Below are 17,656 nucleotides of genomic sequence, written 5' to 3' on the forward strand. Positions count from 1 at the left end.
AATCAAGTTGATTCTCAAGAAGGAAGATTTTCAATTAAGCATTCAAGAATGCTTAAACTTTTTTGGATCATGAACCTTTTTGTCAAATGGTGAAACCAGTGGATCCCTTGGAATAAGGCTTACTGCACAAAGGAAATCAATTATATTGAAAAGTATATTTTTTAAAGTTCACAGACCCCAGGGAAAGAATTTTGGATCTAAGACATTCTAATATCTAGTGGTGCCCCAAACACCTACAGTCCTACAGGGCCTCGCTTCTAGTTAGCTGCTAGCTAGTACATGGCCTCCTTTGAGTACTTGCATTTAATAGATGCCTCCCATCTTAAAATTCCCTGTCAGACCCGAATGCAACTCTGAGGTAGAATTTCAGGCTCTATGACAAGTAACAAAATTGAGATTTGGAAGCAGGAAGCCCTTAAAGCACAAAACAGGGACAATTGTTCTCATAGACATTATCCTTCACAAACTCAAAATCCAATTATTCCAATTGCTCTTTTTTTTTTAGGGGGAGGGGTAACTTTAGTCCAACAACCCTATTTGATGTCCTCACCGTGACCCGGTGTAAAAGAGCAGTTCTGGCCTGATCCAGGGGTGGCTTGGATCACCGAACTGAGGGTGTTGGGAAGGATATGGCTTGTGACTGGCTCCAGGTTTAAGCTGGGCATCCCAGAATGATACTGGGGCATCTCCATGGTGTTCCCTGTAAGCAAACACAAAGGGAGAGTTTAGGTCAAGGCTGCAGTACTGTAGTACTTAGTTCCTACATGGGTCTGGGAAGACTGTGATCATGGGGTATGACAGAGCTCTTCTGTTCCATAAACCTAGACCCCAAAGCTGTACTGTCTTGATACCCAGCAGTTCGACGGAGGGAAAGAAAGACAAAATCCAATTGCAGGGGTTAGAAATGTTTTTCTTTTTCATATTCAAAGTCTTGGATATACTGAGTAAATGGAGGAGAAGGAAGCAGAAGAGACAGTTTACAAGTGACTTCATTCTTTTGTGACAGAAATAGACTTAAAACTTTTAAGGGAAAATCTGTGATTTCCTCAGTGTGCAATTCACTGATGCAGATTGCTTCCTCCTTTGGCTTTACTGGGGTCTGCTTTTGCTGTGGCCTCCAACTTCCCTGCCAAAATTTGGGTGATTTGGGTTTACCTTTGGATGACAGTCTGTCCTAGAACCTCACAGACTTTGTAGCCTGGCAGAACCTGTCCTCTAGCTGACACTGCCTTTTTGAGAATCCAGGGGTTAACTCCCAACAATGCTGGTATCAGAAGAGGACTTTAAGGCAAGAAGTGGAGCATTCAGGCCAGTCACTTTTCAATTAAAAAGAGGTAATGCGGGGCAGCTAGGTGGCGCAGTGGATAGAGCACCAGCCTTGAATTTAAGAGGACCCGAGTTCAAATGTGATCTCAGATACTTAACCCTTCCTAGCTGTGTGACCCTGGGCAAGTCACTTAACCCCAGCCTCAGGGAAAAAAAAAAAAGAGGTAATGCAAAACTTCATTTAGTTAATTTTGAATAAACATCAAGTTTTATATCATAGCTAAATGGGGAAAGAGACAGTTGGTTTTGCAGAGATAAGGAAACTGGGTGTAGATTGCTGCACATGCCGTCAGACTCACTGTGTTGGTTTGGACTAACTGAACTTCTTATTCTCTTTGCTGAATTGTTCTTTCTTGCTTTCCCTTTTTTATTCCCTATTTTAATTCACAAAAGGGAGAAGGAATGTACTTGGAAATAAGTGGTAATGTGAAAGCAAAAAATTATAAAATAGGATGTAAAAAAAAAAGGAAAACTACAAAGGAAGTATCAAGAACTTGGGAAAATAAGATGAAGAAATAAAAGGTTAATTCTTCCTTTCCCCCCACAATTTCTACGTATCCAAAAGTAAAGTGGATGTGAAATAAAGCCCCAGAGTGAAATAGAATTCTCCCTGGACAAGCCTCAGATTCAGTTTCATCATCTATAAAATGGGGATAATTACATTTACTTCATTAACCCCTCAAAAGACTCAAATGAAAGAATGTAGGTGACTACCTACATAGCAATTGCTATTATCCATCCCTATGCCTTAACTCCCCTCTCCCCCCCCCCCTCCAAATCCCATTCAAGGGGCAGAAGCTGATTGCATTCCTTTTTTCGGATAAATTTAACCCTTATCTGCTTAGCCCAAGGTCCTTTTAACTTATACTTCCTCTCAATTCACCTATGTCTATTTAGCTTCCCATTCCCCACCCCTTTTTCTATTCCAGCCTCAGGCTGTCTGGACCATAGCTCCCTGTATCTCCTTCCCCTTCCCCAAATGTTATAGCAAACAGAGTGATTTGAAGTCTTCAAAGCACTTGGCAGGTATGGTCTCATATAATCCACAACGACCCTGAGATGGATGCTAATATCCCGATTTTACAGATGAGGAAACTGAGGTAGGGGATCATAGAAGTGTCTGAAGTGGGACTTGAACTTGGTCCTTCCTGACCCCAGGTCCAACTCTTCCAACGGAAAACAGTATGATGGGAGATGTGGTAAAATTTCATCCCAGAACCCTCAGCGGCCCGTGGGCTGGGCAGAGCTAATTCCCTGAGTTCAGGTAGCTGGAGGACAGAAGCTCTAGGGACGAAGCTCGGGGTCTGGGGTGGGGTCCGGGAGGGCCCCGAGGGCAGGCGGGGCTGCTGCTGCTGGGCCGGGCCTTCCTTACCTCCCAGGAGCATCTCCTGCAGCAAGCTGTCGATGCGGGCCATGCCGAAGAGTTTCACGAACTGGATCTGCTCGATCATCTGCCAGGTGATGCTCTGCAGCGGCGGCAGCAGCAGCAGGAGGTCGCTGAAGCGGCCCCGCGAGTCGTACTGGCGGTCCGTGACGTAGTCCTCCAGGTTCACTTGCACCTGGAAGCGCATTCGTTTCACCTTGCCAGGGTCGCTCAGGCCTTTGCAGTCTGCGACAGGAAGGGAGAGGGGAGAGAGTGCGAGGGCGGGTCAGCGGGGCTCCCGGGCCCGGGCGTCGTCCCCGCCGGAAAGGCCTGACCGCGTAAGGGAATCAGAAAGTTGGCACTGAGCGCCGGCGCTCCTCGGACGGCTGCCCCAGCTCGGGGTCTTGCCCTAACTCTGCCACCCTGCCTCCCTGCCTCCTTTCCCAGGCTGAATCGGACCGGCACTGACCAACCAACCAGAACCTTCTCTGTGCCGGGCCGTGCAGGACGGAAATAAAAAAGGGAATGGGCACTGCTTAAAATTCTGGACGCTCTATCAGGAGTGTCCAAGGCTGCCTGGGCTTTTGGGGGTTTTTTACATTGCAGCACAAGGACACCCCTGCAATATAGAAAGGAAGGGGATGGGACGGAAAGAGTGGGAGGAAGGAAGGAAGGGAGGGAGGGAGGGAAGAAGGGATGAAAGAAGAAAGGAAGGGAAGGAGGAAGAAAAGGAAGGAGAGAAAGAAGAATGGGAGGGAATTAGGGAAGAGGGAAGGAGGAAAAAAGAAGAGAAAGAAAGAAGAGAGGAAGGGAGGGAGGGAAGGAAAGAGCAGGGAAGGAGGGAAGGAAGAGGAAGGAAAGAATGAGCTAAGGGAGGGAAGAAGGAAGGAAGGAAAGGAGGGAGAGAATGTCTGAGGCCAGATTTAACTACGGAAGATGTCTTCCTGACCCCAGGCCCAGCCCTCTACCCACTTCAGTGCCACCTAATTGCCCTTAATAAATCTCTTTCGATAAAGTTTTGTAACCTGCCCCTCCCCCTTGGTTTCCTAGATTCTAGTGTAGATAATTAGATTTGTAAGGAATTTTTGTCGTCGTCTAGGCCAACCACAAATCTAATGTATGTGACAGGTCACTCATTACCTCATAAAACAGCCAGCTTATCCCAACTGAGCAGTGTTTCCTGTCGTCAAACCGTCTCCCTGTACTTCTGTCCTTGTGTCCCAGTTCTGCCCGCTGGAGTCAAGTAAAATGAGCCAAGTCTCTCTTCCTACATCATAAGCCTTTAGGTGTTTGAAGATGTTGCCTGACAACTTCTGCTTTTTTGATGTGGTTTCAAGTTCCCTAAAGATCACTGCTCCAAAACAGACACTTGGAGCAGCTAGACTTGGTTGTTTGTTTTCTTGGGGCTTTGTCAGCCTTTACCTCGTGTAGTGGACAGAGCACTGGACCTGGAGCAAGAAGATCTAACTCAGACATTCACTAGCTGTATAACCCTGGCCAAGTCAGTTTTTGCTGTGTTATATAAATGCTTATTCCCTCCCTCCCTTTTTTTTTCTATTGTTTGGCAAAAGCATTGCTTAAGTACTTACTGTATGCCAGGCACTACCATACTAAGTCTGCTTGGGTGAGTGGTAACATCAATGTGTACAGAGAGCTTTCCAGCAATTTTATACCAGGATGCTTTTCTCTTCTCCCCACTTTTCTTTTAGGACTGGTTTCTCTTCCCTATCATCCTGACCCATTCTTATTCTTCCTCCCTCCCTCTGTCTCTCCTTCCCTCCCTCCCTCGATCCCTCCCTCGCTCCCTTCCTTCTCTTTCTTTCTTTCTTGATTTCTTGATTTCTTTCTTTCTTGATTTCTTGATTTCTTTCTTTCTTGATTTCTTTCTTGATTTCTTGATTTCTTGATTTCTTTCTTTCTTTCTTTCTTTCTTTCTCTCTATTTCTTTCTTTCTTTCCTTCCTTCCTTCTTTCTTTCTCTTTTTCTTTCTTTCCTTCTTTCTTTTTTCTCTTTCTTTCCTTCTTTTTTCTACCTTCCCTCCTTTTTTCCTTCTCTCCTTTCTTCCCTCCCTCCTCTCTTTTTTCTCTTTTTCTTTTTCTTTCCTTTTCCTTCCTTCTCTCCTACCTTCCTTCTTTCCCTTCTTTTTTTCTTCCCTCCTTCTCTCTGTCTCTTTCCCTTCATTTCTTTCTTTCTTCCATTGCATACCCAGAGTCAGAGACTAGTGACTTTTAGTTCTCTTACCTGGATCAAAGAATATAATAGCTTTAAGACAAGCATATTCGTTGTCATCAATTTGTATTTCTCTCAAAGGCTTGACCAACTCATCCAATATTCTTATAGCAACTCGAGCAATTTCCAGTTCTGGGCAGTGCATAGGAATAATGAAATCATTTCCTGGAGAGGAATGAAGACAGCTGTTATCATCTACATTGGATTCTGTCAACTAGTACATCTGACATGAAAGCCTATATATAATGAATGTATCATTAAAAAAAAAAAAAGGCCTTTAGCATATCTATGTATTCTATGTATATCTATGTATATTGGATTCTATATACTTCTAGACTGGGGAGTGGGAGAGAATCTCATAGGAGAATAAGTGTGTAAGAAAATGACCACCTGAACCAAGATACTTTTCAAATAAACACAGTCCTTTGCCCATTTAAATAATGACTATTTGATACTAAAGCCTACTGTGGGGCAAAAATCATGGAGATAGCCAACCACTCCTTTTGGGTTCTTTTCACTTCATTGTAAGTATATCCTCCCCTCTCCACACATCTTATGATCTGGTCCTCTCCCTTAAACTCTGCTCTTAGGAAAGGTACAAATGGATTCACTCATCTTAAATGGCTAATCTTAAAATTCAAGTAAATCTCAATCAAATTAATTCAATTAAAATTCAACAAAAAGTTGATTAAAGCCTACAGGACTAGCTCATTTATTAATCAAATCCAATCTTCTGATGAGGATTTACATTTTAATATAGAACTGAAGGCATAATATAGGGCAATTAGGTGGTACCATGGATGGAGCGCCAGGCCTGGAGTCAGGAAAACCAGAGTTCAAATTAAGCCTCTGGCACTGCCTAGCTGTGGGATCTTGAGCAAGTCACTTAACCCTGATTGCCTCAGTTTCCTCATCTGTAAAATGAGCAGGAGAAGAAATGACAAACTACTCCAGTATCTTTGCCAAGAACTCAAAGTGGATCATGGGGAGTCAGACACTATTGAACAACAATAAAAATGACTGAGGATTACTGAGAATGTAGAATTGCAGTGGTCAAATTTCAAACAAAATTTAAATGATTTTAGAAGGTAGTTTGGGGCAATGAGTCAGGCAGGAGTTGGTAAATTCCATTATAGCACAATATAGGCATTTGCCTCTTTCACTTATGATTAAATCTAGCTCTCTGTAATACTGATAGGAAAGCTCACATTTAATAAGTAAATTTGAGCTTCCTTTAAATCCCAACTAAAATCCTACCTTCTATAAGATGCCTTTTCCAACTGCTTTCAATTTCTTTTTTTTTTAATATTTTATTTAATTAAAGATTTTTATTTATAAAACATGCATGGGTAATTTTTCAACATTGACCTTTACAAAATTTTCTGTTCCAAATTTTCCCCTCCTCCCCAGATGGCAGGTAGTCCAATACATGTTAAATATATTAAAATATATGTTAAATCCAATATATATACATATTTATACAGTTATCTTGCTGCACAGGAAAAATTGGATCAAAAAGAAAAAAAAAAAACCCTGAGAATTGCTTTTAATTTCTAGGGCTTTCCCTCTGCTAATTGTTGTCTCACAGGGACTGTCTCAATTTTAAAATTCTCGGTATTTAGCACAGAGTCTAGTACACTGTTGTTGTTCTGACTCATTAAGACCCCATTTTTGTAGTTTCTTGGCAAAGATACTGCAGTGGTTTGCCATTTTCCTTCTCCAGTATGTCCCCATTTTACAGATGAGGAACTGAGGTAAATAGGAATGGTGACTTGCCCAGTGTTGCACAGCTAGTAACTGAGGTTGGATTTCAGTTTAGGTCATCCTAACTCCAGGCCAGGTGCTCTATCCACTACACTACCCAGCTGTCCTCAACATACAGTTCCTAACATATAGGAAGTGCTAAATAAATTGATTAAATAAATAAAATTGATTGATTTGTAGAATCAATGCAGGTGGTGATAACTCTACCAGGATAATACAATAAATCTTCCTGACAGCAGGTGGTGCTCTAGGATATGCTCAGCTAATCTGATGAAATTTGGTGAATTGTTAGATGTTTTATTTTTCTCTAATTTCAGTCTATCCTTTTCCTTTCCTTGTGCTATGCAACTCAATCCAACACCAAAAATCAAGAAAATTTCTTAAAGCTTCTGAAACTGGCTCACTTATTAAGTAAATGCTATTTTGTTGGGTTTTTGTAAATGCCTTCTTCTATATGGGGACATAGTAGTAGGCAGCTATTAACGGATTGGGCCAACATTCACAAAGTTGGATCCTTAGCGTTGGAATGGACTTTGCCCCAGGATTCTATCTCATTCCGACAATGTCCCCTCTCTGCTCTTACGGTAACCTCTCTGGTTTGGCCCCTCATCACTTCTAGACTGGACTATCATCATAACCCCCTGACCGAATTCCCTTCCTCCAGTCCCTCCCCATTAAATCCATCATCCTCAAAGTTAACAAATGGATATCATGGATCTGAGCCCTCCCCTCTTCATGAAGCTTCAAAAGCTGTTTCTTGTCTGCAAGATAAAATGTTTTTTCCTGTGATTGGTATTTAGAGTCTTTCCCCATCTGGCTTCAGACTTTCTAGGTTAATTGACATTATTCTATCTCATGTATTTTGTGGTCCACTCAAATGGTCTATTTATTATTCCCCATATATAGTATTCTGCCTCCTACCTTTTTTTTATTTTATTTAAAAAAATTTTTTTAGCATTGTCTGTATTCTGCCTCTTAAAATCCCTAGATCCCTTCACATGTTAGTTCAAGTGCCACTTTTACAACATGAGGCATTTTCTTATTCACTTTGTAGTGCCTTTATGCCATCCTTGAAAAAACAAATACTTTTGTATACATTGTATTTAGTTATCTTTATATATATTATATACACTTCAATATCTATGATTCTGTCCATGTTGCATATTACAATGCAATTTCCCTACAGTACAAAGCCCCTAAAAGTATAATGCATATGAATTGTTTTGTTGTTGGTCTTTGCACTTCCAATGTATACCAAATATACAATATATGCACAGATCAATAAATACAAGGTCATTTGAGAAAAGGGAGGGCTTTGACAATTGGGAAGAACAGGAAGATTTCATAGAATATTTAACATTTGAAGGGATGATAAAAGTTCTTTAAAAATCAAAGAATCTCTGGGTGGGAAGAATCTCAGTGTTCATCTTCAAGTCCAAGATTTACCAATATTTCATATTTTCATGACCCTCTTGAAGAGAGGTCAACAAGTGGCCATCCAGTCTTTGCATAAAGGTGAGAAAAATGATTCTTAATAGCAATTGTTAAATTAGAATGAAGATTTCTCTCCCCCACCCCTTCTACTTTCTCATTCAGAAAATCAGCCCTTGTAGGTTATTCAGGCAGGCTTTCATCTGATAATGAGCTGATAATGAGATCTGTTCAAAAGGAAAAGAAATTTTACTTTAAGTGAATTGATCGATTCTGGCTCATTGTGTTTTACTCAGACAGGTCTGGAAAAATGTGGATTCTCTCTTGTGTTTAGATCAAAACTTTTTAAACTGTGGGTCATCACTGAATGTGAGGATCACAAAAATATAATTATCAGTGAATGTTTGATTAGTATACCTATTTTAAATACCTATGTACCTGTATAAAATTTTTTCTGGTGAAAAGGTATCTTGAGTGGAAAAAGTTTATATATATATATATCTGTTTGTCCAAGACTGAGTGATCAGAATCATGTCCCCCAGATTAGCCCACATCTCATGATAATATTCATTATCTCATTAATTTTAAAGTAACCAGAGCTGATTGCCACCTCTGCATTCCTGGACATATATGCATTCCTGGAGGGGTCTTTGACCTCTTTTATTAATTATATGCCAGCATGATTAATAAAGTGATTAATTACCCAGAAACTATGTCTTTTGAACTTTTTATATGTCACAAAGAACTCCAAGTTAGGTGGGGCCCTCCCCCTCCTGGGACAGGCTACTCCACTTTTACCTTGCAATAGTAAGTTTTAGATCAAGCTTTAATTTGTTATCTTTTCACTGCTTCCACTCATTCCTACCAGAGCTCCTTTCGTCACACTTTGGGGCCAATAAAAGCAAATCTCTCTTCTAAAGGAGTTTATCAAAATACTTGGAGATGATCACAGAATCATAATGCTAGAGCTAGAAGAAAACTTGGAAGTTATAAAATCCAACCCTTCAGTTTTAGATGGTCCATTCAAGCCCATCCTGTGTCTTTTGACTACAAATCTAGGGTTCTTTCCATACTATTCTATTTTCCTTAAAGGCAGCATAATGTACTAGAAAGAGAATTATGCATAGATTGAAGATATTTAAAATCTTACACCTGGTTCAAAGAAATCATGAGGAAAAGCATGGTTATTTTGAAGAAGGTCTGGGGTCTTAGTGGTTTGTGAACTTAATATGAATCAAAAGTATGTTAGTACAAAAAGTTAATGCAAACTTAGATGGTTTTAAAGAATAAGGAGATGACCTTATCATCTTTGTCCTAGTCAGTCCGCAGCTGGAATATTGTGTTCAATTCTGGTCATCATAGTTTATAAAGGATATTGGTAAACTGGAGACTATTTAAAGGTAGGCAACAAAGCTGGTGGAGAGCCTTGAGTCTAAATCATATGAAGACTGAAGAAACTGTGGATATAGGCAGACAACACAATATAAGGCAAATGTCACTGAATTTGGACTTGTGTTTGACTCTGACTCTGCTCCTTGGTACTTGTGTGATCTTTAGCAGGTTACTTAACTCTTGGAACGTTAGTTTCTTCATATGCACAATGAGGAGGTTAGACTAGTTTATCTTTAAGGTCCTTTCTTTAAGGTCCTTTCCAGCTTTGGAACTATAATTCTGTGATGTATATTTAGTGGAAAAGAGATTTAGGAGAGCAATGAGAGCTGTCTTCATATGTCTGAATGGCTACTATATGGAAGAAGGAATTGATGTATTCTGTTCAACTCTAAAGAGAGGAAGCTGGGGCACTGGGCAAAAGTTACAAAGAGATAAATTTAGGTTTGATGTCAGGGAAAATGTCCTAGCAATTAGAGCTGTCCAAAAATGGAATGGGCTGCCTCAGGACAGTAATGCGTTCTCCCTTCCTTGGGTTCTTCAAGTAGAGGCTAAATGACCACTTGCCAAATATATTTGTAGTAGGGGTTCTCATTTGGGGTATGGGTTGGATTATAGTTCCTTCCAAGTTTAAGATTCTGGGATTCTGTGACTCTCCTCCCCTCCCCTCCACATATTTGCCTCTGTATCTTTGATTACTTCATTCAGAAATAACTTCTTCCCTTTTGTCTTTCAAATTGAATGTTCTCTCCATCCATCAAAGTCATCTTTCATCCAAGTAGTTTATCCCAGCTACTTTATAACATTGGTCTTATCTACTGGCTCCTCCTAACTACAGATCCATGGCTAGACTAATTACCTCTCATTTCAGTGCTAGAAGTGACGATTTTACTTAATGCCAGTAAAGGGCTTACAATGGAAGTTCAAATAGAGGAAGAAAAAGGAATTCTGAAATGTTTATTTATTTATTTATTTTACCTAAAAGTAGGAAATCCGTAAAGGGAATAGATCGTTTGGCAACTCCAAGAAGAAGGTGTTCCCCAGCATGGGCTCTCAACAATGCCACCTGCAAGTTATATGTGAGAGAGAAAGAAATTGATTATATATTGGAAGAAGAGCTGGAAGAGATCTTTGAGATTTAGGCCAATCCTTTAGCTGAGAGGAAAAATTAAAAAAAATAAATGCATTAATTCAATTGAATTTTAACTTTTTAATCAGTTTTAGAATGTTAATTAATCTGCTTTCATTTTGCAGGAATCTCAGGCCCACGAAAGGAGGTAACTTTCATTTCATACAGGTTTAGTTAGGACAAGGACTAAAAACTAGGAAGTTCTTTCCATTTTTTTCTCCCTTCTGAAATATGCTGACTTTCTTTTAGCCTAAAGGCTAAGGATTTCTTTAGAGTTGGAATGAGCTGTCCAGTTCAGCCCTTTCATTAAAAATTTTTTAAATAGTATTTTATTTTTCCAAATACATACAAAGATAGTTTTCAATATTCATCTTTGCAAAACCTTGTGTTACAAATTTTTTCCCATCTTCTCCTGCCTCCTTCTTCCCTAAGACAGCAAGCAATCCATTAAAGGTTAAACATGCAATTCTTCTAAACATATTTCCATATTTGTCATATTGTACAAGAAAAATCAGATCAAAAGGGGAAAAAACCCCCATGGGAAAAAAAAAACGAGCAAACATCAGTAACAAAAAGTGAAATACTATGTTTTGATCTATATTCAGTCTCCAAGTTCTCTCTCTGGATATGGATAGCATTTTCTATCTCAAATATATTGCCTTAAATCACCTCATTGGAGCCAAGTCCATCACAGCTAATCATTACATAATCTTGCTGTTACTGTATACAATGTTTTATTCATTCTGCTCACTTCACTTAGCATCAGTTTCATATAAGTATTTCCAGACTTTTCTACAACCAGCCTGCTTATCATTTCTTACAGAATAAAATATTCCATTACATTCATATAGCACAACTTATTCAGCCATTCCTGAACTATGGGGGATCCACTCAATTTCCAGTTCCTTGCCACAACAAAAACAGCCCTTTCATTTTATAGGTGAAAAACAAGAACTTAGGGCACTTGACTTGTTTAAGATCATATAGTTCAGGGAAGGCCTAGGACCAGAACCCAAACATAATTGTACAGTATTTTTTTTTTAGTTTCTAAAAAAGAAGAGAGTTTTTTCTTTGTCTTTTGTTTTAGATGTTTAAATCCAATTCGTTGGCAAGTCATGGCATCACCTTCCTAATATAATGATCCTCTTTGAGAACAAAGGGCAAACAATTATAATCATTTTCCTGTATTACCTGTCCTCCTTCAGCCACATTCAACCCTTGAAAGAAATAGAAAAGAATCAAATAAAACTCAGGAAAAACAGTCATATTAATAGCATTGGCACACCCTGTGCATCATCATGATTCATTCTTTCCTTGTAGAGGCATTGTGTTTCATCATCTTTTCTCCAAAACCAAGATAGAACCATTAAAATGATTATTTAATGGTATCCAGGACTTAGCACAATTTTAGCATATAGTAAGCACTTACTAAACGCTTGTTGACTCATTTCTATTAAATTTGAGTGTGGTAGCATATTTCTGTTGCTTTTATTGACATTATTATAGATTTTATGCATATTATTGTATTGGTTCTATTTTCTCTATTTTACATCAGTTCATACAAGTCTTCTTTTGGCAGCTAGGTAGTGAGCATCAGGTCTGGAGTCAGAAAGACCTGGTTCAAGACCTCAGATACTTACTGGCAAATCATTTCAGCTAAGTTTGCCTCAGTTTATCCATCTGTAAAATGCAGAAGATGATAGCAGTTATGTGTAGAGGGCAGAACTTTGGAGAAGTATACTTGAAACAAGGTGTTAACTCAGTGGAATTGATGAGACGGTGGTTCTCTAGTTTATATATACTTAGTACTTAGCATGGTGATATAATAGCTCTACAGTTGATGTAATTGTAATAGGGTATTTATATTGAGGACAAAGTCAGACACAGACAGTCTATCTTTGACTATCCTCGTGGTGGCTCTCCTGCCTCCTGCACTGTGGGGGAGACTGGCAGATTGCTGGAAGAAATTGGGGCCAGTCAGTCAGACTGTGAGTCAGATTGCTAGAAAAGACTGTGGAGCATACTGGTTCAGACTGGGAGACTGAAGGAGACAATAAAGACTTTGGACTTTATTCCTGACTATTCTTGTGGTGATTATTCTACTGAGACCAAGGGTTGTTCCAAGGCCCTCCAGAAAGCTAGCCCGAACTTTATATTTTGGTGCCTGAAAGTGGATGTAAGGATTTATACTCAGCAATTCAACTGACATGATCATGAGTTCATGATAATGACCTGGAAATAGGTTGAGTACAAAGATAGAAAGGCAGAAAACATTGGTAAGGGCTAAACTAGTGTTTCAACTAAAATGGGGCAAATACTAAGAAAAGAGCCTTCCCCACCCCAAGGGAAGTGTGTAGAAAGCGAAGTTAGTTTAATAAAATGGCATAGTTTAATTGTAATTTGGGAGCAGATCACTGGACTCTTAGATACATTAGAAAACACGTCTCCTTGGTTATCTAAGGAAAAAAATTGGAGCTAGATATGTGGGAACTAGTGGGAGAGTGACTAATTGAATATTACAATGATAATAGTCCTGATTTAATTTCTGAAGAAACATTCTATGTATACAACATAATACAATTGGAATTACATAAGTATTAGAATAAAGAGAAAGGAGAAAGAGCAGGTGGGGGATGGTACTGACAAAGTAGCTGAAAAGCATGAAGAATTGGACAAGAAAGGAGTTAAGTACAGTGCTGAATTAAGGAATGTGGTGCTTCACAGAAGGAGCTATTAAGGCATTCCATCTCATGACCCTCTCCCCTCAATTTCCCCTTTGTGGGTAGAGTGAAGAGGAGGAGTGGGAGAGGCAGTGACACAATCAGTACCACCCATGCAACAGATTTGTCCACTCCTCCATGACATGATTACAAAAGGCACTAATTAAAGCTAAAGAGGAAGGGCAAGATACATCTGATTTCAGAATAGAAGTGATTTAAGATTTAAGATTTAAGAGTATGACTCTTCAGGTCACAAAAAAAGAAAATACATTCCATTTAATCTAGAAGTTATCAAAGATCTGAAAAAGGCTTGCCCTCTTTGTAGATCTGCATCGCCTTATGTTAAGATGATATTAGAGAATTTGGCTTTTGAAGTTTTAACTCCTAATAACTGAGAATCTATAGCAAGGACATGTTTAGAACTTGGAAAAAAACTTGTTGTGGCTTTCTGAATATAGTGAACTATGTAGAATACAAGCCCAGTGAAATAAGCAACCTGGAGTTAATATACCCGTCACCTCTGATCAACTAACAGGTATAGGTCATTATGCAGACACTTTAGCACAGATTAGTTACCCTATAACAGCATATGAGCAAATTGCTTCTGCTGCTATCAAAGCATGGGACACCCTCCCAGGAAGACAAGATAGAGGGGAAGCCTTCATGAAAATAGCACAAGGTCCAAATGAATCCTTTGCTGATTTTGTGGGATGACTACAGGCAGATGTCATACAAACTATTGGTGAAAATATAGCAACAGAAATTATAAGACAATGTGCTAGAGAAAATGCTAATGAGGTTTGTAGAAAAATTATACGAGGACTACCCAAGGATGCTCCTTTAGAGGAGGTCATAAGACACTGTGCCACAGTGGGCACAAATACCTTTTATATCTAGGCAATGATGCAGCCTTCCCAGGATCTGAACATGGGAAGACAGGATCCCTTTTGGGAAGGGACTTTCAGAGAGAATCATCAATGCTTTCAATGTGGTAAAGTAGAGCATCTGTTTGGCTATTACATAATTGGCAATGAATTTTTGAAGAAAAAGTTTCTAAGGTTCCTCTTAAAGGACCAACTATTTTTACAGATGCATCCAAACATGCATGTATACTCTGTGCTGTACTGTATACTTTGTACTGTATACTCTCTCTTATGACCCAGAGTTTTTGTGAGGATCAAATGAAAAGAATAATTGTATAATGCTTAGCACAGTGTTGGTCATGATGATGATGATTTCCCTTAAATTCATACTTTTCTATTATTTCTCTTGAAATCCAATACCTTTTGTTTGTACTTTCTTCACAAACTTTATTATTTAGTTTAATTCTACAATGTAACTCCTTGGAATTTTAATTGGCAAAGCATTGAACCCATAAATTAATTCAAATATTATTATTTTTTTATTATATTGACTCAGCCCAACTACAAACAATGATTCCAATTATTTGTCTTCCTTTATTGCTGTAAAGGATGATTTATGTTTGAATTTTTATAAGAACTATGTGTGTCTTAGCAGTAATTCAGATATTTTATGTGGTTGTTTTGAATGTCATAACTCTATCTAATTTTTCTTCTGAGTTTTGTTAGTAGTAAATAGAAAATTCTGATTTTTATAGACTTATTTCATATTATTTTCTTTTTGCTAAAGTTAATAATCTTCTTGATTAGTTTTCTCACTGATTCTATGAGGTTTTCTGCACATCTGTTTGTCATCTACACACCTCTGCACTAGTCATTCCTTACCTTCAGAGAATTCCTCTCTTTATTCAAAATGTCAGTTTTGTTATATTCATCTACCCATTCTCTGCTCTGACATTGCTGCCACTATAGTGGTCCCCATCACTTCACTTAGAGTGCAATAAATAGCTTATTGATGTCTTCCTGCCACTCAGTTGTCAAACTGATCTTCCTAAAGCAAGTCTAACCATGTTTCCATAAAGTGGCTCCCTATCACATTTAGGATCAAATACAAAATATTGTTTGTTGTCCAGGTCTTTCATAAGATGCTCCCCCTTTTTAATCTTGTTACACATCGAGCATGCACGTGTGCACGCACACACACACACACACACACACACACACACACACACACTTCACTTCCTTTCCATCCCCATCCCCTCATCTTTTTACAGATTGCCTTGATTTTTTCTTAAAGAAAACACTCCATGTCTCTGCTCCAAGTATTATCTCTAGTTGTTCTCAATGTCTAGAATGCTCTCCCTCTTCTTGTCCAATTTTTGACTTTTCGGATTTTGTTCAAGACCCAGTAAAATCCTACTTTTGCAGCCTTCCCCTGCCCTTTCTTAATTTCCATGCTTTTCTTTTTCTGTTTAGAGTTGCCTGAAGGATAATAGATTTTGCCTAAGCATTCATTCTATTCTAATTTCCCATTTATCCAATATATATTTTGTATCCTATATATGTGTTTGCATGTTATCTCCTCCATAAGTTCCTTGAGGCCTTTTGCCTCTATTTGTATCCCCAGTGCTTAGCACAGTACTTGGCATAGAACTTTTCATGCTATCCAAGAACTGGAGCAAGTATTTGTTGCTGACTGCTTTCAGAACTGTCTGACTTTTTGTGAGCCCATTTGGGTTTTTCTTGGCAGAGATACTGAAGTGGTTTGCCATTTCCTTCTCCAGCTCATTTTCAGATGAGAAAACTGGGGCAAACAGGGTCAAATGACTTGCTCAGGGTCACAGAGCGAAGAAGTGTCTAAGACTGCATTTGAAATCAGGTTTTCCTGACTGTAAGCTACTCACCTATCTAGCATCTCTAGGACATATTTGTGCCATAAAAGGCATTTGATAGAATGCTTTCTTTCTCAATTATTGAGAATCATTTTTGTATCATGGCTATTTATTGCTAATTAAATGCTTGATAGAATCTACTGTAAATCTACTTGAACCAACCTCTAGAATGTTCTGAGATTAAGATCTCTAGTTCTTGCATGTTAATTTGAGAATTTTGTAATTTTGTGGATGTATATCTATTTTTTCCCTTTAAATTCACAAATTTTCTGGCACAGAATTGTGCAGAATAGTTTCTGATAGTCATTTTTAAAAGTTTCTTTCTCCTTTTTTATTTTTTCTGATAATTTGATCTTTAACAAAATTAATATTTTATCATAATTATTGGTTTTGTTAGTATAACCTATAATAGTTTGTTTTATATATAAGTTCATGATCTTTTTATTTTTAATTTTATTTATTTCCTCTATATTTTTGAGATTTTTATTTTATACATGTTTGGGGTTTATTTTCTTGATTTTCTCTTTTCTTAAAGTTGCCTTCTCATTCCTCCAATTTTCCATTTTACTAATATAAATATTTTTGGATTTTCTTGTAAGGATTGCTTTGCAGTCCACTTTTGGACATCCCATGAATTCTGGTATAGTTCATTTTTTCATTCTTTTTAGAATAAGTGTTGTTTCTATGTTTTATTCTCTGACCCATTCATTTTTAAATATGCTATTACTTAGTCTCTTTTGCTTTTCTTTATTAATTATAATTTTTATTATGCCTTTTTATTTGGAAAGCATATGTTTATTATTGTAAACTTTAACTTTTTAATTTCTTTTTCTTTTTTGCTGAGGCAATTGGGTTAAAGTGACTTGCCCAGGGTCACACAACCAGGAAGTGTTAAATGTCTGAGGTCATATTTGAACTCAGGTCCTCCTTACTTCAGGGCCAGTGCTCTATCCACTGTGCCACCCAGCTGCTTCTCCCCCCCCCCCCAAGAAATCTTTTTATTAGATTTATCCAGTTTAAAAAAGGAATGTTAAAATTTCCTAGAATTATTATATTGCCATCAATGTCTTTTTGCAATTAGATTAGCTTTTACTTTAAGAATTTAGAAGGTAGGCTATTTGTTGCATATATATTTTTAAAAATTTATTTATATCTTTTGTATTTACATCACCTAAATTTTCTCCCTGTTTCTCCAACTCCATCAGTTATCCATTCTTTATAAGAAAGATTTTTTTAATAGAAAAAGAGGAAGAGGAGAAAAAAACCACTAAAACTGATCAAAACATTTAAAAAACCCCGACAATATTGTTGAATATGTACTTAATATTAAAGTTTCATTGATTACAGTATCTTCAAGCATAATCTAGTTTTCCTGCTTAGATATCTTGATATTATCCACCTTTTTCTTTTAAAAAAATGTCTCAACTTTTGAATTATCTATGACTGCAATTTCTTTCTATTTAGAGTTGCCAGAACAATGGTAGATTTTGTCCAGACACTCACTTTAAGTTAGTAGCAGTATGTGTGCTTTAAATGTTTGTCTTTTATTCAGC

The 17,656-nt window shown here is 38.0% G+C and overlaps 1 protein-coding gene across 1 annotated transcript in view; it reads right to left on the reverse strand.

The window, feature by feature from the left end:
• Positions 1 to 17,656, reverse strand: part of LOC141554432 (hepatocyte nuclear factor 4-beta-like) — a 66,146-nt gene that overhangs the window by 2,544 nt on the left and 45,946 nt on the right. The window contains exons 6-9 of the mRNA XM_074286317.1: positions 10,481 to 10,568; positions 4,931 to 5,083; positions 2,699 to 2,935; positions 551 to 700 (exon numbers count right to left, since the gene is read on the reverse strand). Coding sequence (XP_074142418.1) covers positions 551 to 700; positions 2,699 to 2,935; positions 4,931 to 5,083; positions 10,481 to 10,568 — 628 coding nt within the window. The remainder of the gene's footprint in view (positions 1 to 550; positions 701 to 2,698; positions 2,936 to 4,930; positions 5,084 to 10,480; positions 10,569 to 17,656) is intronic.

This window comes from Sminthopsis crassicaudata, chromosome 2 (assembly GCF_048593235.1).
Source record: "Sminthopsis crassicaudata isolate SCR6 chromosome 2, ASM4859323v1, whole genome shotgun sequence".
NCBI classification, from domain to species: domain Eukaryota; kingdom Metazoa; phylum Chordata; class Mammalia; order Dasyuromorphia; family Dasyuridae; genus Sminthopsis; species Sminthopsis crassicaudata.